Consider the following 24,797-nt stretch of genomic DNA (forward strand, 5'->3'; position numbering starts at 1 on the left):
CCTGCTCAGGAGCCTGAGCCACTCCATTATTACTTGCTCTTACACATTAACCATTGAACTGCCAAGCACTTGGCATTGTCAGCTCTGAGCCATGCACCCAGGGATCAGTTCCCTTGTTCCTGGGGAGAAGGGGGAAGAGGAAGGTGCTGATCCAGCCTGGTTTGGGATGTGAACAGGGGGAGAAATGCTGAGGAAATGAAGTTTCCTTCTGAATAAAGAACACACGTTTCTCATATCATGGAATCACGGAATGATTGGGGTTGGAAAGGACCCTAAGATCACCCAGTTCCAAGCCCCTGCCTCACATTAGACCTTTGGAGGTGAGAAGCACAGAGCAGATTTGCAGCTGTTTCCCCTTTCTAACTCTTACGTGCTGCCTGCTCTTGCTGGAATAAACCCAGAGGGGCAATCACAGCTCGTTGTGGCATTGCCAAACAGAAGGAAGCCCCCTCTTCACTTCTTGGGCTGTGATACTGTCTCATACCCCTTCGTTTGAGTAGGACAGGCTTATGGAAGCAAGTGGGAAGAGGCTTCACTGATGTGAAGCTGAGCAGGGGGAAGTCCTCAGGCAGTCCATCGGACTGGGAGCTTCAGCTTTATCACCAAAGGCTGCAGTGGATTCAGCTAAAGGGATCAAACCAAGGAGGGAATAACCTGGTTTCCCCAAAAGGGCAGACTTGGGGGGGGAAACAAGAGGTTTAGGGCAGGATTTGGCTGTCCCAGCCTCCTGGACACAAACCAGCCCAGAGAGAACCCCTAAAGCCCTGCAGTGCTGAGGAGAAGAACCCAAAGGAGCAAGTTCTGAGATGGTTGGGATGTGTTAAGAAAGCAGCATCAGGTGTTCTCACTTGGGGGTTAAGCCTTGTAAAGGATCCAGTCTTGTATCACCAGGCTCCTGATTCCTGTCTTCTGGCGTGGGCTTTGCTTGGTTTCCAGCTCCTGGGTCTGGTTTTCACACTTGGAATTGTTCTCAATGCTCGTTTGGGGTTAGACGTGCGTTTTGCAGCAAGCTGGATGCCAGGAGTCTTCTGGTTTAACATCCCCACTGGCTCTGTGTGGCCTTGGAAGCTGCTCTTCCCATGGTCTATGTCTCTATTTGCTCATCTCCGAACTAGCTAACACCTATTGGGCTGGAGAGCAGTGAAGGAGAATGAATGGAAGCATGCAAGCAGTGCTGAGGCCCTGAGCTAGGAGGAAGCCAAGGATCAGTTAAGCCTCTGCTTTGCTTTACCTCCATTTCTCCTTGGTTTCCATCTCTCTGGGTGCGAAGTGGACTGGGGGAGGCCCCTTTTTCCTCGGCCCGTCGCTGTAACTCCTGTTGCTGTCGCTTCTCCTTTCGAGCGGAACTTGAAAGCCAATCAGGGAAATGAGAGCTGAGCCCTCGAACGGGGAGGAACCGAAGCAGCTCTTTAATTTTTCATCCAGAAAACAGGCTCGTTTTCCACCCCGCTTCTCTGCCTTCAAGGAGCCATAAATCAGCGCGTTCCTTCGGTGCCTGCAGTCCCAGGCAGAGATTTAGTGCTGCTGGCAGGCCTGGGTCTGCAGCGGGCACCTGGGGAGGGCAGAGGACCCGGGGGGGGGGCCCACATTCCATGCACGCACCCCTCTTGCTTTAGTTGGCCGTGCTCCAGATGGGGTTTGGAGTGAGCAGGAGGGAAGTGGTGTGGGCTGAGGGGGGCGATTGGCACCTCCATGGCTTTCAGTCACCTTTGCTCTCCTGCCTGTAATCCCAAAGAGCCCTGGGCGTTCCCAACCCCTCCTTGTGTGTCCCATGCAAGGACCTGTGCCGCTCCCTGCCTGAGGAGAGCAGTTGTTGGGTCTCTTGACCGTGCCCAGAAGCCGGTGGTGTTGCCCCAAAGCGTGTGTGTGATTTACTCTATTCCCCTGCTGTTTCCTCTCAGGTGATGCAGCCACGAGACCCAAGTCCCGGATGCCCACAGGAGCTCAGGGACGAGTGCTGCTATCCCCAGGTCGCCGAAGGCTCCCATCCCTCCTGTGTATCTACGTGAAGCTCCTTCTGCCTCTTCCCATCTAATGCTTGCTGCACTCCTGCTGTCTCCCCAGGTCTGGCCAAGCTCTTCACATGCACTTATTCGCATTGGGATTCTGGTTCCTCTTGCAACTGACTGCCTCCTGCTCTTGGGTTTGCTGCCCTTTAAGGCATGAGCAGCCACCAACCCTGGTTGCTCCTTTGCTCCAGGATACCTGGAGTTCCTGGGAAAGGTAATGGATGCTCAGGCCAACCTTGGTGGGACTGCAAAGGAGGCAGTGGGCTGCTCGTGGATGTGGTTTGGGCTGAGACAAGCTTCAGGTTTCCACTTCCAGTTTGCTTTATTAGTAGCAGTATGATGATGGGTTTCTAATGTACATGCAAAGGAAACCCCATGGGCACTGCACAGCACTGGGTCACGAGGAAGAGAGGGTGAGGGTGCGGTGGGTGGGTGTCTGTAGGCTACGTACAGGAGGAGACGTCTCTGGGGAGAGCCATCGTCTGGTACCAAGAGCAAAGCCCAGCTACAGAACCAGAGGCAATGGGAAGTGACTGCACCTGAGCATGGGTCACGTTCACACAGCTTTATTAAAGGTGAAGCAAGAGTGGAGTGATGCTAAGGGCTCTGGTTGGGCCTCTGGAGCTGCAGACAACAAGAATCAGGCATTCCTTTTACATTGGAGAGGCTACACACCTTTAAAACCAGCCTTGGATGTGCCCCGCGTACAGAGCCATCAGCTCCTCGGCTGCATCACCAGGCGCCAACTCTGGAGATCCCAGGTTGGGAAAGAGTCACTATTCCCTTTGGGAATTGTCTGTTCAGTTCAAATAGATGAGGGCAGGTGGGTGTTCCTGCTGCTGGTGTGCTGTTAGGCAGGCTCCTGGGACAACCTGGCCTTGCCAGGAATCCCAGCTCTCCTCCACCTATGGAAAGAATAAAACCCCAGCCTTGGCTCCTATAAAGAGCTTCCCTTTGGTGACAACAGAGGCTTCCATTCTCTGCTCACTCTTGCTTTTTGTGGGTACAAAACATTGCTGCTTGTGACTCGCCTGCCTCGTGGCGTGGGGATGGAGGATGGATGCGCGTCGCTAAAGGGCAAACGTTACAAACCCGTCCTGGGCCACATAGGAAACCTGGGGAGCAGCAGGAGCATCCCTTAGCGATGCCTCAGGACCTTGGATCTTCCTGTTGCAAGTCACCCTTCTCCCATGAAGTCTGCATCTGCATTGGGAAACGAGGCAGAGGAGCACGGCAAGCTGCAACCAAGGCTCAAAGAAAGGGGCTTGGGGTGGGAAGGGCTCCTCCTGCTTCTAGGGGCAGCTGTGGGGAGCTTGGCCAGTCTTTGCTTGCAGGACACAATGCTCAAAAGCTTCAACACTGGACAAACTGCTAAAGGTACAGCTAAACAACATCATAGCAGGGGTCTACTTGTGGCTAGAAAAGAGGAGAGGGGCTCTCCAAAGTCCTTCAGGCTCTGAAAGGGCCCCATGAGTTAGTGCTTGGACGCGACGGAGTTGCCTCCTCCCTTGTGCGGCGCTCAAGCAACGTCTCTGAAGGTCTCAGCCTTGGTTCTCCTCCCTCGCCCTCCCTCTGAAGGGGAAGCAGCAGCCACTGGAGATACTCAGGGAAGGGCTGGCGGCTTTTCCGTGGTCAGGAGGTGAAGTAGGAGCTCTGCATGGAGTAGAGGCGGTCGATGGGGTTGCCCACGCGGGCTTGGAGGAGGTTGGCTTCAGGCGTGGAGAGCAGGCAGTCCCCCAGGTGGCTGATGCTGTCGCTGTCCATGTCGTGAAAGACTCCTTCCGAGTCTGGAAGAGGAAGGAAAAGGGAAATGGGGGTGAACGTGGCACGAGCACGTCCCATAACAAGAGCCCCAGCTGCTGAGAAGGGCTCAGCCCGAAGCCCAAGCTCTGGGGACCGCTGCCTGCTGCTGGCTTCATCCGCAGCCACTGCTTGGCATGGCTTGGCCCGGGATGTGCAGCTCGGCTGCAGGGAGCTCCTCACCACCCTCCTACCGTAGGGGTGCAGGTGGTCTCCTGGCAGCTGGGGTGGTGTCAGCCCTTGTCTGTACAGGTCTGTGCTGTAGCCGTTCTGGTCCAGGGGCAGGAGCTGCTGCTGGGGTATCCTGGGGTAGGGAACCAGGAGCCCATCCAAGCCGTGAACGCTGGCACCATCTAAAGACACGAGCAATGGGATGGGTTGAAGCAAAGGGTGCTCAGGGCCTTGACGCTGTAACGGCAGCACCGCCCCATGGGGCTGAGCTCTGTGTGTTCATAGAACCACGGAATGGTTTGGGTTGGAAAGGACCTCATGGGCAGGGATGCCTCGCCCTGGACCACGGCACCCAAGGCTCTGGCCTTGAGCACTGCCGGGGATGGAGCATTCACTGCTTCTTTGAGCAACAGGAAAACCCCCATTGTCTTCTCTAAAGCAATAGGACAAGAGGGAACAGCCTGAAGCTGCGCAAGGGGAGGTTGAAATGGAGATCAGGAACCATTCCTTCCCCAAAGGGTGGCCAGACCTTGGAAGAGGCGTTGGAACACTGGAAGTGTTCCCAATGTAGACAAGGCCCTTAGTGCCGTGGGTTAGTGGTGGCCTTGGTAGAGCTGGGCTAAAAGTTGGACTTGATGAGCTTAAAGCTCTTTTCCAGCCTGGCTGCTTCCATGATTCCATGCGGAACAGGAGGTGGGTGCTGCGCCACGGGTACAGGGTCTCGATGCCTGGTTCCTCCAGCTCCTAAGTACCAATTGTGTGCACCCTGCATGACGCTGCTCATCTCTTCTTGCATCCCCTCTCACATACACCCAGGTCAAGCCCGTCCAGCCCAGCCTGCAGCCCCCCGAGCTCCTCACCTTCGCTGTCGTCATTGCTCTGCCTGCTATTGCGCCCGGTGCCTCTGCCGGCGCCCAGGCGAGGGTTGCCCAACTGGTCCTGCTCCTGCTGTTGCTGCTGCTGCTGCTGCCTGCGGGCAATCTTCTTCATCTGCAAGGAGATGGAGATGGAGAGCCCAGGGCTGAGGTTCCGACAGGGAGGGAGCTGGGTTTGACACCGTGCTCGAGCCCTGCTCAGGCCCCCCAGGTGCCTCCTCTGCAGCCGATGTTCTCTGCAGTGCCTAAAGGGCCTACAGGGGACCTGGAGAGGGGCTTTGGGCAAGGGATGGAGGGATGAGACAAGGGGGAATGGCTTTAACCTGCCAGAGGGGAGATGGAGATGAGCTCTTCCCCATGAGGGTGGTGGGACACTGGGATGGGTTGAGTGGAGAAGGTTTGGATGAACCTGGTAGTGCTCAAGGCTAGGTTGGAGCAAGCTGCTCCAGTGGAAGGTGTCCCTACCCATGGCAGGGGGTTGGAACTGGATGAGCTTTGAGGTCCTTCCCAACCCACTTTGTGATTCTATGATTATAATTAACAGGGGTTTGTATTTGTCTTTAAGCCGTTGCTACTCCTGGGTCCATGTTGGAAGATGAGGCTGAACCGCGTGTTGGTCCCTCTGTTCCTCTCACCTCTTTTCCTTTCTCTAAGCTGTTCTTTGCTCCCTTCTAACTGAACCAGCACGTTTGGGAGCCCCCAGGGATGCAGACCCCGTGCCATGGGAGCCCTCACTCACCTTGGCTCTTTGGTTCTGGAACCAGACCTGCACCACCCGCACGGTCAAGCCCGTCTCGGCTGCCAGCGTCTCTCGTACCTGTCCCCAAACCCCAGAGAGCTGCGTCAGAGCTGAAGCTGCATTTGAAAGCCTCCAAGCCTTGAAAGGCTCCCTGGGCTCCTTCTACCTTTCTGCAGGGTTTAGAGGAAACCTCGAAGGAGGCCTTGAAGGCTCGGCGCTGCTGCGTGGTGAGGATGGTGCGCGGGCGCTTGGAGCGCTTGTGGTCTTTGCTCTCCTCGCTGCCTTTGCCGTGCGAGTGGCCGCCGTCTTCATCCTCGCTCTTCACTGCAATGCAAGTGGGGATTGGGACGCGGTCACCTCAGAGGCAGCCCCGCATCACCCCTCCTAGAACGTCTCAGATCAGCCCATCCAATGGTCTTTGCATCGCACAAGGGGATCTCAGCAGCCTGGTACCCCCCGATGGCCAAGGGGAGAAGATGCTACAGCCTCCACTGACCTCCATCACCTCCCTTTGCAACCATCCCCACAAGTAAGGACTGAGCAGGACCTAACCCTTCACAAGGCTCCCCCTCATCGCCCCTTCTATAACATCTCAGATCAGCCCATCCAATGGTCTTTGCATCGCACAAGGGGATCTCAGCAGCCTGGTACCCCCCTATGGCCAAGGGGAGAAGATGCTACAACCTCCACTGACCTCCATCACCTCCCTTTGCAACCATCCCCACAAGTAAGGACTGAGCAGGACCTAACCCTTCACAAGGCTCCCCCTCATCGCCCCTTCTATAACATCTCAGATCAGCCCATCCAATGGTCTTTGCATCGCACAAGGGGATCTCAGCAGCCTGGTACCCCCCTATGGCCAAGGGGAGAAGATGCTACAGCCTCCACTGACCTCCATCACCTCCCTTTGCAACCATCCCCACAAGTAAGGACTGAGCAGGACCTAACCCTTCACAAGGCTCCCCCTCATCCCTCACCCGACTCGGTGGGCGCGGGGCTGATGGCGCTCAGCATCTCCTTCTCCTTCTCGTAGTCGCTGCGGCACAGGAGCTGCCCTTCCTTGAGCACGAACTCGTCCCCGCGCTGCAGGCGCCGCTCGCACTCGCAGCAGCAGAAGCAGTGCACGTGGTAGACGTTCTCCAGCACCCTCATGATGAGCTCGGAGGGGGCGATCGCCTTCAAGCAGCTGCTGCACTTGGTCTGGAAGAGCCTGCAGAGGAGTCCTAGGGGTTAGAGGCTTTCGAAGGGGAGCTCAGCCCCGGGTTGGGGCTCAGGAAGCCAACGGGGTGCTTAGGTGGAGGTTTGGGGCCGTGCTGGCACATCCCAAATCAACCCAAGCATCTCATAATGGGCCAGTGCGTTGGAGACCCTGCTCTAGTGGAAGGTGTCCCTGCCCATGGCAGAGGGTTGAGCTTTAAGGTCCCTTAAACCCAACCCGTGCCGTGATTCTATGATCCCAGGTGTCTTTCGGGGCTTTCTGACCCTCCATCGTAGCAGGGAGCAACACAACAGGCGCAAGGTCCCTTCTTCCTCTGCCGGGCTCTTTGCTGCCTGGAAGGCTGCTCCTAGGGAGAGCCCTTCCCATGGAAGTTCTCCCTATGGAAGAGCCATGCGCAGGGCCTGCAGGAGCCTGATGCGGGCAGCCTCACGCGTAGGGGATGCTGTTTGTGCCCCCCAGCAAGCCGAGCGCCGAGCAGATGGTTGTGATGAAGTAATTTGGGATCTAAACAACTGGGAGCGGTGGTGACAGCTCCGCTTGAGCCCCTTGACAAGAGAAAGTAATAAAAGAGGGATTAATTAGGCTGTTGTTTAAACACACAGGAGCTTCCCCACCAGCAGGGAACTCATAAACTGGGATTGCCACCAAGCCTGGGTTAATCCTCCTGGCAAACTCAGTGGAGCAGGATGAAGAGGCTTTACAGGGGTGGGCTCATCCCTTCCAAATACCACCATGGATTTGGGGCGGGCAGCGGCTGCAGGGCCTGGGACGCTCGCTCCAAGTGGGATGGGGTGGGATTTCTGGCTCCTTTGTGTGAGGCTGTTGGCGTGCGTGGTCCTCGCTTTCCCTCTTTGTCTGTCTGGAAGGCACACTTGGAATACAAGCATGGAATTTGGGCTGAGGTGGCAGCAAGGAGCAGCCTTTTAACCCCATCTCTCTTAAGAAGGAGTGAACTGGGAGCGTGTTCCGGGCGCAGAATCCCTTTCTTAACACCAGCATCCTTCTATTGCAGAAGTGAATTAGTAACAGGGAGGAAAAGGACCCAACAATAGAGCCAGGGCATGATCACAGGTACCTGGGGCCAGCAGGAGCATGAGGCCTGTTCCTGGCCTTCCATCCCACATGGAAGCTGCTGGGATGGAGCCTGACCCTGTGTTCATCGCAACCCCAAGCATCAGGCGCAGGGATTCCCCCCTCAAGCCTGGTTCATGGTGGTGGATGTGCAGCCAAGGCCAGGGCTGGAGGCTCCGAGTGAAGGAGTCTCAATGGGAAGAGGTTCCGGAGACTAAGTGGCTCCTCCAGGCCTTACTTCCAGTTCGGATCTTACTTTATCCCATGCGCAGCAAGCAGACTTGGTCGTGTCTTCATCTTCTTGCGGACCTCCTATGGTTGGTGATGCCACTTGTGGGCACTCAAACCCTTCCTCTCGCCAGGTTTCTGCTCCTTATCCTTCCCACCGCCCATTGGAAAGTGAGCCCTGGCTTTTCCTTGCATCCCAGATGGGAGAAGTACCCAAGGAAGGTCTCCCCCCCTTCAGTAGATGCTGAATCAAGGGACACGAACCTGCTTTGGCTTTGAGACAGGCCAGCCCTGAGCTCCCATCTGCTCTTCCCATATCCCTCAGAGACAGGATGACTCCTGTGTTACACCCAAGGTAGTTCCACCCCGGAGTCCCAAATCCAGAGACATCCATAGACCTGACAAACAGAAGCTTCCCTTCAATACCCGGACCCGTCTCCAAGTAAGGAATGGGATAAGTTAGGGAAACACCAATGGAAAAGCGCCCATCTTGTTTCACGCTTGTGTTTCCTTTTATCCATACGGATACTGGAGCATTCCCTGTCTCCTTTTACGTTTCCAGCCTCTGCTATCAGCAATTCCATGGGGAAAACATCCGGAATCTTGCTTAGCCAAGGCAGGTAGAGGAGAGCTATGAGCGTGATGGGCTTCCATTGAGCTGCTGGAGCAAGCCCATCGGAGGCCATGAGGATGAGCAGGGACTGGAGCAGCTCCCGTATGGAGCCAGGCTGAGAACCTTGGGAATGTGGAAGCCATTGGGCCTAGTGTGAGGTGTCCCTGGCTGTGGCAGGGGGTTGGAGCTGGATGACCTTAAGCTCCTTTCCAACCTGTGACCCTAACTGTGGGCAGGCAGAGAGTACCAGGGATGGAGCGAGCTGAGGCCGCACGGAAGGAGATGCACGGAGCCCCATTCACCTGCAAGGCATCCTTGGGACGAAGCAGTTCGGGAGCGCTCCTTCCAGGCGCTCTCATGGAATTCCATGGGAAAGGGCCGGCTTTGGCAGCTCCCAAGTGCGGGAAGAGCCGCTCCTGCAGCCTAACTCAATAAAGCTCCGGGCACGGCGGGACCCGCAGCCTGCATCTCCCAGCTAAGCCCCGCAAGCAAATCCCCTCCGCTTGGTGCTAATGGAAGCAAGCACCCAGCGAAGCAGCTCATAACCACGGTGTCAGCTCGCATTACACGAAATTAAAATTCTCAGCCCCTCCAACACCAGGAATTCCTAAAGAGCCTGGTTTTAATATTGCCTGAATCCGGTTAAGCCAAGGTAATAGTGTTTGCGTTGCCATAGGAACAAAACGCATCTCTCCCTCGCTGGTCGGGGCTGCCAAGGAGGTTTGGGAGCTGTGGATGTGGCTATGGGGCTGCCCGAAGAAGAGGTGCCCGAGTGCATTGAGGAGCAGCGGTGACACGAGGGGAGGAAAAGGGTGTTGAGGACCAACAAAGGGATTGGAGGGATAGGACCAAGGGGTGATGGGTTCGAACTGAAACAGGGAAGATCAGGGTGGAGATAAAGGGAAGTTCTTCCCTGGGAGGCTGGTGGGACACTGGGATGGGTTGCCCAGGGAAGTTGAGGATGCTCCATCAATGGCAATGTCCAAGACAGAGCCGTGGGTGCCATGGCCTCAGGTGAGGTGTCCCTGCCCATGGCAGGGGGTTGGAACTGGATCATCTTCAGCTCCTTTCCAACCCAATTCCATGGTTCTATGATTCTAAGTGCATTGAGGACCAGCAGGGACACAAGGGAGATCTCTGCTTGCTCCCAGAGAAGAGCCTCAGCAGCAGCAGGACCGCATCTTAGTGTTCATCAAGGCGGATGCGTGCCAGCAGGTCCCTGTCCCTCACCTTCCCACCTGGCATGGATCACCTTCAAAATGATAGCATCTGCTTTTCCTGCAGGGAAATGGCTCATCTTGATGGGAAAAGTGCCAGGAGCGGGAAGGCCAAAGGGGCTTCAAAGCGGGAACATCCCTGGGAATCGCAAAGACCGCAGCTCCGGAGCAAGGGGAATGGATGCTCCCAAGTCAGCATCGGGGTGGAGGCTTGGGGCTGCAGGGAGAGGGTTTGGCAGCCCCCATGGGCGCTGAAGGCAGGAGAAGTGATGCTGTGGGCAGCAGAGCAGCCTGCACATCCTTGGAGGCAGCATCCTGTAGCATGGGGTTACCTATTCTATATTCTGCATATATATCCTGTATTCTTTGTACCATTAACAAGTTGCTTCTCCTCCCCTAACAAAGCAGGTTTGGAACGCCCAGATGTGATTCCTTCCCCCTGGGAAGCTCTGGAAGTGTGGAGCAGCAGGAAGAGGAATGGCAGCAAAGCCACCGCCTGTGTCCATCCGGCTTTCACACATGGATGAGGAGCTCCGAGACCTTCCTACATCGTTTCAGACATCTCCTGGGCTTCATTTAGTCCTGGTAAAACACCCCAAGCGCCTGATTCCCCCTTAATCCTTGCGGAGCATCCCTGTCCCAGCTCTCTCTGCCCATGGCTCTGGAGGAGAAGCCCCATCCCAGCTCTCCAGATGGGGATGGGATGAACTGAGCAGCAGCTGAGGACCCCTCTTGCCTTGCCGTGGCACAGAGAAGACGCTGACCCAGGCCTGGGAAGGGTAATTTGGGGGGCACGGGGTTGTCTGGCTGGGATTAAAAGGTGTTAATGACGCAAGGGATAATGAAGGAAGCCTGTGCTTCATGGAACCAGCTTGTTTGGTTAGGGTTTAGTCAAAATGAAGCGGGCCAGGCTTAAGCAAGGGCTGTTTACTTAACCCTGAGCTGCAGAATCCATTGTGGCGGCCTGAAATAGCGAGGCGGAACTTGTAAAGCCCCCGTCCACCTTTGGGGCTGGGGGCTCGGGGTGGGATGGGGACCCAAGGGGATACACAAGGGACAGGAGGAGGCAGCAGCAGCACAATCCCCTCTTTCATTCCCCCCTCCGACAGCCACTGACACCCCAGCTGAGCCCTATGGAATGGCACCAGGGGATTAAGGGAAGGGAGGGGTATTTCCTTCTGCTTCACTTCTGGCTCAGAGGGAGAAGGAGCCATTTGGGAGTACTGGTTGCCTTTATTCTCCATCCCCTCAGTGCTCTTTGTGGCTCAACATGGGCAGGTTTAAGGCCAGAAAGGGCTTTATAATGGTGGTGTTACACGATTGTGCCTCTTGTCAGCAGTGGCCAAGCCTCAACTGTTCCCAGACCTCCTCCAATGTGCACTGGGGGCGAAGTCTGCAGGAGAGGGTTTGGGGATGGAGCACGCAGCAAAGAGCTCGGCATCCAGCACCGCGAGCAGCATCCCCAAAGGAACCCAGACCCCTGCATCTCCCAAGCGTGGTCCTGCTTGACTGCCCCTTGCTGAGGTGTTCCCAGCCTTGCCCCGTTCACATCAGCCCCGAAAACTGATGCTGAAAACACACACAAACCACCCCAAACCGACCGAAAACCTGACCGGGGACCACGGCAGCCCCAAAGAGCTGCCCAAGAGGCTCCCAAAGCCAGGGAGCTTCATACATATGCAAGGGGCAGGAGCAAAGCGCTGCTGTCAGATTCAATCGGGTCCCTCAAGGGGTTAACCCCCCCCCCCCCCAGCGAGGATATTGCTGCCAGCGCGGTGGCACGGAGCCATCAGCACATAATCTGATGAACTCTTTTATTGCATTTCACAGGCCTGTCTTCTTTATTAAAATCTCCCGGCATTCACCAGGCCCTCTCCTATCGCTGCTGAATGCGAACAAAAACTGATGCTTGCCTTTCCCCCCCCCTTTGCTTTCCCCTCTGTAAGTGCCAGGCAGTGATTGCGCTGCGGTGGAGGTGGCTGTCAGGTGATGGGTGATGGAGGGGTGGTGTTCCCGCTGGGAAAAGGGGGTTCTGTGCTTTGGAAAGCATCTTCCTCCTGCCCCAACTCCTGTTGCAAAGCAGCCTCATCCATACCCCACCGGCAGAGCTCGGCCCCTTGGGCTGGGCTGCATCCAAAGGGCGTCCTGGAGGTGATGCTGCCCCTTTGCTCTCGGGCTGCATCCAAAGGGGGTCCTGGAGGTGATGCTGCCCCTTTGCTCTCGGGCTGCATCCAAAGGGGGTCCTGGAGGTGATGCTGCCCCTTTGCTCTCGGGCTGCATCCAAAGGGGGTCCTGGAGGTGATGCTGCCCCTTTGCTCTCGGGCTGCATCCAAAGGGGGTCCTGGAGGTGATGCTGCCCCTTTGCTCTCGGGCTGCATCCAAAGGGGGTCCTGGAGGTGATGCTGCCCCTTTGCTCTCGGGCTGCATCCAAAGGGGGTCCTGGAGGTGATGCTGCCCCTTTGCTCTCGGGCTGCATCCAAAGGGGGTCCTGGAGGTGATGCTGCCCCTTTGCTCTCGGGCTGCATCCAAAGGGGGTCCTGGAGGTGATGCTGCCCCTTTGCTCTCGGGCTGCATCCAAAGGGGGTCCTGGAGGTGGTGCTGCCCCTTTGCTCTCGGGCTGCATCCAAAGGGGGTCCTGGAGGTGATGCTGCCCCTTTGCTCTTGGGCTGCATCCAAAGGGGGTCCTGGAGGTGATGCTGCCCCTTTGCTCTCGGGCTGCATCCAAAGGGGGTCCTGGAGGTGATGCTGCCCCTTTGCTCTCGGGCTGCATCCAAAGGGGGTCCTGGAGGTGGTGCTGCCCCTTTGCTCTGAGGTTGCATCTGGCTCTGATGTCCTCAATATAAGGATATGGAGCTGTTGGAGCAAGGCCAGAGGAGGCCACAGGGATGAGTTGGAGGAGCTCCTGTATGAAGCCAGGCTGAGAACGTTGGGGCTGGAGAAGAGAAGCTACGTGGAGACCTCAGTATCTATCGTGGCAGCTCTCAGTATCTAAAGGGGCTACAAGGATGTGGAGAGGGACCTGCATCAGGGATAGGACAAGGGGTGATGGGTTCAGACTGAAACAGGGGAAGTTCAGGTTGGAGATAAGGAAGTTCTGCCCTGGGAGGGTGCTGGGGCATTGGCACTTTAATCCCACATTTGGCTGTCTCTGAGCTGCAGGGAGATGAGACTGGGACTAGGCTGCATCTTTGGTTTGATGCTCTTTAGGGAGCCGGTGCCGCTTCTACTGCTCTGCAGCCCATGCACAAGTCCCCACTGTAGTTCCAAAGCTCTTGTGGGGTCATGGAATGGGTTGGGTGGGAAGGGAGCTTAAAGCTCCTCCAGTTCCAAGGCTATTCTGCAGCTGGCAGGAACAACACAGCAAAGCCTCCTCCTAGAGCAGGGGAGGCAGCTTCTGGTCCTGCATCACCAAGACATCCCCCGTGAAGGGAGCCCCCAGCTCCTTCCTCTCTCCTCTTCCTTCCCCTTCTCCACCCAACAAGGCACAACCCGAACCCTCCCTCCAGGCCTCCAGGTGTCAAGCTGGGAGCTCTCCATCCCTATGGATTCGGTCCTGCCCTCTTGCCTGGCTGCGGGAAGCCTCCGCATCTCCATTAGTATGCCTGGCAGGAGAAGGGCTCCTGCGCTGAGTAGCTAGGGGTGATATTACGGCTCCAGATAGCATCCAAGCTCAATATCCTGTTTCTGCCTTTCTCATTTCCTGTTTGCACGTCTGAAAGCTGCCGTTGTCACAGCGCGGAGCGGGGGGGGAAGCCAGCAGGGCAGCGGGGAGAGGGGAGGGCTTGGTGCTGGGGTAGGGATGGGGATGAGGGGGAGGGAGGCGCAGGGGCCGCCGACGCTTTTATTACGGCTTTAATAATGACAAAAGAATATCATTAAACATTCATTAGAATTATTTCATTAAGTTTTACTTCGGGAAGGGGGGGGGGGAAGAGATTAGATATGATGTAGAAAGCAATATTGATTGAGGAAGGAACAAGCTTGGGAGATGGGTTTAAATTAAACTCTCGGCTCGCTCCCTCTTCCCTCTGTTTTAATGGAGGAAGAAGCTGTGCGGTGGCACAGGGGACGATGCAGGAGCAGGCAGCACTAACGGGGCACAGGGCTGCTGCCTCCCATCACAAGTGACATTGAGCTCCAGCCCATCCTAACACGGAGCCTGGCAAAGTGCATTCCAAAGGGAGGAAGGGCTTCAGGGCTCCAAAGGGTTCCCAAGCTCTGCAGCCCAGGTCGGCTCTTGGAGTTAGGAACTGTGATTCCCATCCATGCCCTGCTGGGTTATTGGAATAACCCTGGGCACATCAATGCTGTGGTCCCCATCCGGGTTGGAAATCACAGAGCATCCTCCCTGCAAGGCTGGGAATGGGATGGAAAGAAGTCCCCCTTTCAAGTCCTTTAAAGCAGGACTTGCTTTAGAAAGAGTTCAAGCTCTCCTATAAATAAGCCTGAGTTAGGGATTGAGGAGAGGGAAGGAGCTAACAGCGACCTTCAGAGCAAGAGCTGAAGGTAAAGTTGCTTTAAGGAGTGATCTGCTCCAGCTCTTCCCAGTCCCTCTGTGTGGATGCTCTTAAGGCAGACACCACTTGAACACCATCCAGATTTAAAGAGATTAAAGTGCCCCTTGGTAGAAGCCCGCCTGTAAAACACAAGGAACCGGCTGCCTTAACGGTGAGATCCCCATGTCCAAACCAGCCTGACTGTGATGGACGGGGTAGGGGTGAAGAGAAGAGGGGTTAAAAGAGGTAAGAAGAAGGAAAAGCAGAGGAGAAAAGGGAAGTTAAAGGGTCCAGGTCACAAACTCCTAATGCACAAAGCACAAATGCACAAATGGATTCTGCTGCTTCTTGGGATGGATGCAACCAGTTTAAAGGCAAATCGCTCTTTAAGCTTGTGCATCTCCTTCTTCACAGGCCAAGCTCCTTTCCAGCTTCACCTTTCTCTGGGCACCATCAATATCCAGGAATCAGGAATGGGATTTGGGATGCTGCTGCCCTGCGCAAAGCTGACCAGCTCTGCTATCACTATAGCAGCAAGACCCCAGTAATGGGAAACCCCCTGTGTGAGCAGCCAGAGGTGTGTGAAGCTGCCACCAAGATAGTTGGGATAAGCTGTAATTAACCTCATTTAAGTTTAATTGCATTAAGGGGAGTGGGAAATGAAAGCTGGGAGCAGATTATGGATCGGGCTATAATTCAATCTGTGCAGCAGCTAGGGAAGAAGGGCCATGCTCCAGCAGCGTGTTAGCAATGCAGGAGAGGTGGGGACGACTGGGGGCTCTAGAGATCACTGGGAAGCAGGGAAAGCCAGGATTGGGAAGCCGAAGGTGAGGAAATACCTTGGGAACAGCTTAACCCATCCCAGAGAAAGGGTTAAAGGAGGATCCCTGCTGGGAGGCCAGGCTGGAGGATCTCCTTCTCAAGGTACTTGGTGGCATCACCAGCACTCATCCAACATTCCAGCTGCTCCAGCCTTGTTCCTTTAGCGCCTGGTTTCAGCGTTAGGTAAGTTGGCAGTAAAAGAGATGTGGCACTACAGGGATGGATGCACCGCTCTAAGTCACTTTGCCTTAAACCTTTGCCACGGATGCATGAGCTTTCCATGCTCTTTCCTGCATCCCGGTGCCTTCCAGTGGATCCTGGTTGTAAAAGGGAGGAACAGGGTCTGGGCTCCCTTTGCCATGCTCTAATCTGGGCTAAACCTGCTCCTTAAAGCACCGAGGGTGCAGGGCCTGTTGGGGTGCGGGTGCTGGTTGGGACCGGCTCCGCTTCCCAGCGCGGCAGCCCCTGGCACTGCTGGAAGCGGGCTCTGAGGAGCTCGTCGCGGGCACCTTTGCCTTCACGGCTGCCCTCTGGTGGTCCCTGATCCGGGATGAGGGAGATGCTGCGCCCGGGAGCCGGAGCACGGAGCAGCCTCCGAGCCTTCCGCATCTTCCGACGGCCGGGTCAAAGCGGGCAGGCGATGCCCTCAGGGCCGTGGGTTAGTGCTGGGTGAGCTCGGGGAGCTTAAAGCTCTTTCCCAACCCAATCGGTTCGGTGATGCTCTTCTATGATCCCAGAGCCCTTCCCGGGATGCTGCCTTAGGAAAGGGGGATGAAGCTGCAGTGCTCAGTGAGTGCAGGTCACATCCAGACCCTGCTGCTGCAGGCATTCCAGGCGTGGGGAAGGGAATGGAGGTGCTGGGATGAGAACAGCATCAACCCGCAAAGAGAAGGCTCCTTAAGGGGAGACCTTAGGGCAGCTCCAGTGCCTAAAGGAGCTACAAGAAGCCTTGGACAAGCTTTGTGTGCCCATAAAGACACCTGGAAGGGGTAAGAAACGTCTTTCATTGCAAGTGCCAAGGGTCCAAACCAGCTACCCCAGTGTCCTCTGCTTGGGAGGGGGTGATACCTTGAATCACTGTTGTTCACTTGGCTATCCAAGCCCTTTTGGGTTCATTTATTCCTTTTCCTTGGGTGACACGGTCTAGCCCGTGGCAGGGGGTTGGAACTGGGTGACGTTAAGGTCCTTTCCAACCCAACCATTCCATGATCCTATGATTCCTCATCCAAAGAGAAAGCAAATGAGTTGTGCAGGCAGGAAGAGCTGATCTTAGACCATAGCCACAGCACCCAAGGAGCTGGTTAAAGGCAACTCTACCTGGTAGTAGGGTGTAAGTTGATGACAAAGGGTCCGGGAGAGACTCAAAGCCCTGGGACACAGAGCATGGAAGAGAAAGCAGCCAAAAAGAGCAAGAATCCATCAAAGTAAAGGACATTTCATTACCCAGGTCCTAAGTTCTGCCTGCCCCATGTAGAGAACCGACTGCAGGGACCAGACAGCACGTGGTGGCTGCTTCCTTAATCACACTCAAGGCACATCTGCATATTGCACAGTGATTACAGCGTCAGTGCTTCGGTTCCTGGGCCCTGGGAGCAAAGCGAGGCGAGGGAACAGCGAGCCCTGGGCCGGGAGAAGCTCTCTGTAATGAATGCCATTCATCACCAGACGGGCTCCGCTCCCTGCGGGAGCCAGGGCTCAGCCACGCACCCAGTGAGGAAGGAGGGAATCTTCGGGATGGGGGGGGGAAAGGCAGGAGGTTGTGGGAGTGGGTTGGGTGCTCGGATCCCTATGGATGCTCGTGGGATGGGTGCTACCAAAGGGTGCCCAGGCTCAGCCCCATCACCCAGCCCAAAGGAAGCGGAAGGAGCTGAAGGCCCTTCCCACCTCCTGCATCCCCTCATCTCCTGTTGTGCTGCTCGTGGGGGTACCTGCAGGGGCTGTTCCCGGGCACGTGGGCTCCATCCATCACCTCCTGCTCAATGGGCTTCATTGCCTCATTTATCTGCTCACTCCTATTGCAGCCCCCAGGCTGGTGGGGAGCGAGGGCAGGAGAAGACGGGACATGGGGGGACCCCATTGCTCAGCATGTGAAGGAGCTGCCCATGGCCGAGGATGGAGCCTTGCCTGCTGCCTTCAGAGCAGGAGGATTGGGATGCTCGGCACAGGCCTTTGGTAAAGCAAAGCTTGGGGTTGGAACTGGGTGATCTTAAGGTCCTTTCCAACCCCAACCGTTCTATGGACGAGCCACCAGAAGCCCCCTTTTACAAGCAGCAGCCACCATCAGCCCTTGCAATCAGTCACATTTAGGCACTGTTTTGGCCTTGAATCCCTGGGTTTAAGTTATCAGCACATCCCAAGCTCCGTCTTCCATGTCCTCATGCTGAGGAAGTGCTCTGATGATTCTATCACCCAATGTCCCAAATGCCACAAAGAGGAAGGAGAAACAAACCCAACAAATCCTTCTGCTTCCACCATGAATTCCAGCGCTGTTAGGGCCTGACTCCTGCCCCTGGAATGCAGTGGGGTTTGTCCTGCCCTTCTCCTACCTCTGCTCCGAGGGGAGCCCTCCCACATGGCTTTAAACATTAACCAGCTCGCTCAGAAGAGCTGCCAAGGGCTGGATGTGGCTCAGGCCCCAGGGTTTGGGCAGGGAGGGTCAATGCTTCACTCTCTGCCTCTTCAGCTGCTCCTTGGCTGCTTCTCTGGGTGCACAAAAGGCTTTTGGGCCCCTTTGCCCTTCCTCTACATCCCAGCCATCGCTTGAACCTACTTCTTCAACCTCCTTCCTCCACCTAATGCAAAAAGCCGGCTCCCATTCCCCATTTTCCAAGCCATTCCATTCACATCACAGTGTTCACCTTCCTTCTGGGCTTTTCCTATCCCCCACAGCCCAAAGGACGGGCCAGAATGGTCCCAACAGGACGATGCTGGAGGTGCCCCCAGGGTACCAAATGGCGCAGCCTCAAAGCCCAGCTTTCCCATCTCTGAGCATCCCTGCTTGGTGTGCAGGGCTGGATGAGGTTGTTTGGGATGGGTTTCCAAAGGCATCTCCCCAAGCCTTGGCCATGCTTTCATGGGCTGTCAACACTGGGAGTAGGAATATCCTTGTGCCTTCACGTGCAGCACGAGGTCCTGCCCATCTCAGCCAGCAAGGATGGGACCAGCTCCAAGAGGATCCTAAAAGGCACCTGAGAGGACCCTGAAAGGGATGCAGGCAAAGCCGGTGGCTGGGCTTCCAATACCTGAAAGGATGCTGGAGAGGGACCAGCAGGGACTGCAGCGATAGGACAAGGGGTGATGGGTTCAGGCTGAAACAGGCAAGTTGGGGTTGGAGATAAGGAAGTTCTGCCCTGTGAGGGTGCTGGGGCACTGGGATGGGTTGAATGGAGAAGTGGTGGATGCTCCATCCCTGTCAGGGTTCAAACAGAGCCTTGGGTGCCATGGTTTAGGGTGAGGCGTCCCTGCCCATGGCAGGGGGTTGGAACCGGATGACCGTAAGCTCCTTTCCAACCCAACCCATCCCCTGATTCCATGTTCTGGTCCCCCCCTCTCCTCAACCCTCCCACCAAGGAGATGCTGGGGCCCACGAGGGCTCTTGGAGGCCTCGCTCTGTGCTCAGTGATGGGGAAGCTTCGAGGCAAGTTCGAGCCGAGTTCAAGCCCGAGTCCCTCCGAGCAAATCAGCTCCACATGGACCAGGGGAGGGTGCGGAGGAGAGGGGAAGGCTTCCAACGGCTCCGATCCGCGGGCAGCTCCCCCAGGCCTGGCAGGCCACGGAGCACACTTCAAAGCACGGCGCGCACCCGGGACCCGGCGCTATCGTCCCTTCCTCCCCCCCTGCATCCCTCACCCTTTGCCTTGCCACGAGCTGGGTTTACAGGGCAGGTGCCTGGGCCCCACATAGGAGGGGAAGAGGCTGCCGAAAGCCTCCAGGCTGTGGGTGGATGGGGTAGGGACGGAGCAACATCCATCTTGAGGCTGAGCGTTTCATCCGGAGCTCCACAGCCCACGTCCAGCTGCAGCTGCTGCCTTATCTCCCCGTTAAAGCATTTCCCTCTCCTGGAGCAGCTTCACATGAGCAGGGACCGGTGCCAGAAGGGTCTCCCCTCCAGGTCACCGCAAAGGCCAGGGCGATGCTGGATTCCGCAGCCTGGGATTCATCGCTGGCCAAATCCATGAGCTTTGGCAAGTCAAGGCCAAGAAGGAATAGGCTGGGGGGAACAAGGGTCCCGAACAGGAGGAAATTCCCATGCTGGAAGCAGAAAGGTGCTGAGTGGAGACACCTTCGGAAGCGCCTGAAGCACCAATTGAAGGAGCTGGAGCCCCTCAGGGGTGGTTTGAAACATGGGAGCGGGATGGAGTGGACCAGGGCTAGGAAAAGCAGCACGGTGACACTGTTATCCTGCCCCCAAATCAATGGCAAAGAGCAACGTTGGAGGCTCTCCACGTGGGAATGCCGTCACTGGCCTCAGGACAGGCACCCGGAGGAGGAGACCGTGCTCCCTACAGCAAACATGCTCTTATCTGGTTCCTCAACCACAGCGCTTAAACCCAGCTCCAACCCCAAGACCCTATGGAAGTCCAAAGCATCCCGGGACCCTCGAGGCTCTGGGTGCCACCGTGCTGCCCCAGCCTGTCCTTCCTTTGCACACCAAGCTATGGCTGTGCCTGGGCAGGCCCTGGCATGTTTTGCACCATTCCCAGCCCTTGCCAAGCACAAGGGAGGAGGCTGCGCTCTCCTTTGTGAAGCACAGGGAAGATAAGATTGGACCGTAAAGGCTTTAGAGGATGCTGCCAAACACCAGAGATCGATGGAGCCTCTTCCCAGCAGCGTCCCTGGATGTCTGTGTATGTCCTGTCCCCAGCTCTGCCCAGCAGTGCCACACACAGGAGGTCCCAATGGGCTAGGACGTCACAACAACAGACAGCTCATCCCTTCTTCCTCTCCATCCCCATCACCGCCTTAAATCAAAGCTGCTCCCTTCCCATCCCAAAGCATCCCTATGCAGGCCATGAGCATCCCTTCTTCCTCTCCATCCCCATCACCGCCTTAAATCAAAGCTGCTCACTTCCCATCCCAAAGCATCCCTATGCAGGCCATGAGCATCCCTTCTTCCTCTCCATCCCCATCACCGCCTTAAATCAAAGCTGCTCCCTTCCCATCCCAAAGCATCCCTATGCAGGCCATGAGCATCCCTTCTTCCTCTCCATCCCCATCACCGCCTTAAATCAAAGCTGCTCCCTTCCCATCCCAAAGCATCCCTATGCAGGCCATGAGCATCCCTTCTTCCTCTCCATCCCCATCACCGCCTTAAATCAAAGCTGCTCACTTCCCATCCCAAAGCATCCCTATGCAGGCCATGAGCATCTCACCAACCTCCGTGCCACCAACATCACGACGCCTTTCCTCAGCCCCCCCCCCCCCCCGGATCCCTACATGGTCCAAACAGAGCCGGGATGGGCGGGAAGAGGGGAGGATACCGGGAATCACTTACTTCTCATAGTCGTGCTTGCAGTAGAGCTGCCGGTTGCGGCTGTAGCAGGTCCCGGCCAGGGGCTGCAGACACACAGCACATTTCACACAGGCCTCGTGCCACGAGCGCTCGTTGACGCGGAGCAGGAAGCGGTCGGAGATGGGGGTGTCGCATCCTGCACACACCTCCCGCATCTTGGAGTCGGGACCTGGGAAGCGGGGAAGGGATGATGTGAGAAGGGGGTTTCCTCAATGGAACAAGGATGTGGAGCTGTTGGAGCAGCTCCCACATGGAGCCAGGTGGAGAACATTGGGGCTGGAGAGGAGAAGACGCAAGGAGAGCTCAGGGCAGCTTCCAGGGTCTGAAGGGGGCTACAAGGATGCTGGAGAGGGACCTGCATCAGGGATAGGACAAGGGGTGATGGGTTCAAACTGAAACTGGGAAGTTCAGGTTGGAGATAAGGAAGTTCAGCCCTGGGAGGGTGCTGGGGCACTGGCATGGGTTGAATGGGAGAAGTGGTGGATGCTCCATCCCTGGCAGTGTTCAAGACAAAGCCTTGGGTGCCTTGGTTTAGGGTGAGGTGTCTCTGCCCATGGCAGGGGGTTGGAACCGAGTGATCTTCAGCTCCTTTCCAACCCAACCCATTCCATCATTCTACGACTCCTGTGCTTGGAGGAGAAAAGATGCCGTGAGAAGGGAGTTTTCCTGTGCCAGGAGGGGAAAAGATGCCATGAGAAGGGAGTTTTCACCCCAGATTTGGTGCTGAGAGCAGCTTCAAAAGCCTCCAGAGCTTTGGGATTTGTTGCTGTTCCTCCTCGCCGTTATCAACACGTAAATCTGTGGCTGCTCTTCAAAGGCTTCATCAGAACTTGAAGGTGAAGGAGTGAGCAATAAACGCTCTCTTTGGTGTGCTGGATTGGGGCTGCAGCTGAGCCAGGCAGTGGCAGCCTCTCCAATGGCCACAGCCTCCTTATCTCTGTCCTCTGTGGCTTCTTCCATGCTTTTATCCCCCTTGTGAGCTTCTCCATCCCGGGCTGGCACCTTCCCAAGCACCCTGGAAGGGTTGGGGACATCCCATGGATGATGCTTATGCTCTTAGGACCATGCTCCTTCACTGATGAAGCAGCTGCAGGCTCCGTCTGAGGATGAGTGAGTGGAGCACGGAGCCAGCAGGACCTCAGGATGCAGGAAGCTTCCCGAGCACCCAATTTTAGCTTCCCCAGTGCCTTGAGATCATTTAAAAGCCCACAAATGCCTTGAGGCAGCTGCTGTGGTTGCATCAACACAAGGAGGGGCTTTGTGGGGAGCTTTCTATGCCCCCCAAAATGGGTGTTTGGTGTAAAGGCAGCTCCTGCCCTGCTTTGGATGCTGGGCTTTGGGTCCTGCATTGGGCATTGCCTGCATCCCTGTGCCGGGTGATGCTGTGCTGGGCACAGCAAGTGCTGGGTCCTGGGTGACAACAGCAGCCGGAGGGGACCAGACCCCCTCCTGCACGTTGGGAGTGAGCACATCAGGAATGGGAATGAGGATTTCATCCCGGAAGAGGGGAAGGGAGTATCTGGAGATGCCGGAGCAGCAGCTTGCATGGCCAAGGCAACAAGGAACCACATCCCAGGGGCTGTGGGCACGCACAGAGCTTCTCCATGGATAATTATCACACATTGAGCCTCCATTTGTCACTTTTCCTTCTGTTTTTAACTCCTGCCATCAAACGTTGTCACCCTTCTTGACATCCAGCCCATGGGCTGTGTGTGACCCACAGGGTCCCGTGGGTTACAGGCATCTGGGACTACAAATCCTCAATTCGTGGTTGATTTAAGGGGGAAAACAAGGAATAATCCAATAGAAAATCAGGCTGGAGCTCTGGGAATGTGGGATCAGCCTCAAAGGGAGAGATCCAGAACTTCAGCCCGGGGACATCTGTCCCTGAGCAGGCAGGAGGATGCTGAGGAGCCGGGGTGATGGGAAGCAGGAGGATGCTGGCTCAGAATGCAGGGCCTGAGCAGGGGTTAGAGCCCTGCAATAAGTCACAGGTGAGTCTCTCAGCTCAAGTCCACCAGCACGGTGATGCTGCAACACACTGGGAGAGATCCCGAGCTCCGAGGGGGAAAAGGGATGCAGAAAATCCCAGGAAAACTGCTTGAATCCCTCCCCCCCCCCCAGGCAGAGCGGGAGAAGGAGCAAAACTGAAAGTAAAGGAGATTCTGCCTTAAAGACACCGGGCTTTGGAAAATGCAACAGTTTGGACTCACAGGGACATTAATGAGGAGCATTCCCACCTTCCATGCCACGGCTCCCTGAGGAAGGGAAAAGGGACAACGAGGAAAGGGTGGAAAGGGGACACGGGAGGCAGCTCAGGGGGGATGCAGGAGGCAGCTCCCGTGCCTCATCCCGGTATGATCCAAATTTAACTCCCCACATCCAGGCCCTCCCCAGGCACGTGAGCACCCAACGGGCAGATTTCCTCCCTGGAATTCCCAGTTTGGATCAGCAAAGCCCCATGGTCCAGAGCCCTGCCTGGGATACTCCCTAAAATCAACCAAGGACCGGGATACCCTGAGGCTCTGAAGGGGCTTATCCAGGAGGCTGGGACAGACACGGGATGGATGCTCGTGGGGTCCCTGTCCCCTCCAGGCTCTGTCCCCTTGGGCTGTGTCTGTGGCCAGGGCTGCTTTGGGGTGCCAAGATGCCATCTTGCAGCGCGCCAACACCTTGCAGTGGCTTTGGCTGCCTCAGCATCACCAACCCACAAAGCCAGGCTGGGCGAGGGGGGGCTCCCTCCCCGCTGCTCACCCCGATAATCCCGACAGCGGGGAATGAACGCGGCAGAGGAGCCGGGAATGCCGATGGGATCATTCGGGTGGGGGGAAAACGGGAAGCGCAGGCAGGGCCTGCGGGTCCCGCTGCAACTTAGGGACAAGCCGAGACCTCCGGAGCGGCCCGGGAGGATGAGGATGGGGATGGGGATGGGGCAGGCGGCCGCGGGTGCTGCCCGAGCGGGGCGCTGAGGGCTCCCCGATGCGCGGCCCCGCTCCCGGTGGCTCCGGTACTCACCGAAGCCCAGGACCGGCGTCGCCTGCTGCAGGCAGGACGGAGCCTCTTCCGTCTTCATGCCGGCGGCCAGCGCTGGGGCTGCGGGCGGAGAGGAGCGTTAAGGACCGGGACTGCCCGACCCCGCCGCGGGTCGGGGCTACCCGGTGCCTCCCGCTCGTTTTCCGCGCCCCAGAGCTCCGCTTAAAGAACGGCAACGAAATCACGGCGGCGGCGGCGGCCGCACGCTCCGCTCCTCCCGGTCCCGCTGCGATAGAGACCGACCTTACCCCCGGCATCCCCGGAGCCCGCACCGGGGGCAGCACCGGGGGCTCCGGCGGCGCTGTTGCCCAGCAGCCCCCCGCCTTCCATCCCGTCCCGTCCGGTCGGGACACGGGGGCCCGACGGGTCCCTGCGCCGCCGGTGCCGGGCTGTCCGCTCACGGACGGGGCGCACACCCGCCTCTCCCCCCGCACGAGGCATCTCGCCCGTCGGTTCCCGACCCCGCATCCCTGCGTCCGCCCCGTCCATCCGCGGGCACTCACCGGGATAACGATCCCGGCGGCGGGGAGGGGACGGGAATGAAGCGGAGCGGGGCGCGATCGTACGCGGGGCAGAGCGCGCAGCCCCCGCCCGTGCCCGCGCCCGTGCGCGCCGCCGCCCCCCGCCTCCCCCGGGAGCGCGCTTGAGCTGGGAGCGCGGCGGGGGCCCCATCGAGGCGGGACCCCCCCTCTTCTTTTCCCCTCTCCCGGGGGAGGGCTCGGTGCAGGCAGAGCCCGGTGCGCGCAAGGGGCGATACCGACGGGTCCGGACCGGGACTGTCGCGGGGAAAGGGGGGAGCTGGGGGTGGCTCCGCTGCGCCGCTCACCGCGGGGTTGCCGGGCTCTGTCGCGACAGCGGTGTCGCCGATAGGGCAAGCGGACGCGCGCCCTTCCGCCGTCGGGGCCGCCGTGGACCCGCTCGGCTCCCGGTGGGGACGGTACCGGCCCGGGGCTGAGAGCGGCGGAACCGGTCCGCGCCCTCCCGGCGGCTCC

General features: G+C 57.4%; 1 protein-coding gene across 1 annotated transcript; it reads right to left on the reverse strand.

Annotated features, from left to right (window-relative positions):
* Positions 1-3,641: 3,641 nt before the first annotated feature.
* On the reverse strand, positions 3,642-23,845 carry LOC308231046 (LIM homeobox transcription factor 1-alpha-like; the record flags this gene model as incomplete). The annotated part of the gene is made up of 8 exons (XM_080636148.1): positions 3,642-3,796; positions 4,004-4,162; positions 4,841-4,970; positions 5,595-5,672; positions 5,761-5,918; positions 6,572-6,804; positions 20,755-20,941; positions 23,788-23,845. 8 exons carry the CDS (start codon positions 23,843-23,845, stop codon positions 3,642-3,644), a joined length of 1,158 nt encoding a protein of 385 aa, XP_080492274.1.
* Positions 23,846-24,797: the final 952 nt, after the last annotated feature.

Source organism: Psittacula echo, assembly GCF_963264785.1.
Source record: "Psittacula echo genome assembly, chromosome: 30".
Taxonomy (NCBI): domain Eukaryota; kingdom Metazoa; phylum Chordata; class Aves; order Psittaciformes; family Psittacidae; genus Psittacula; species Psittacula echo.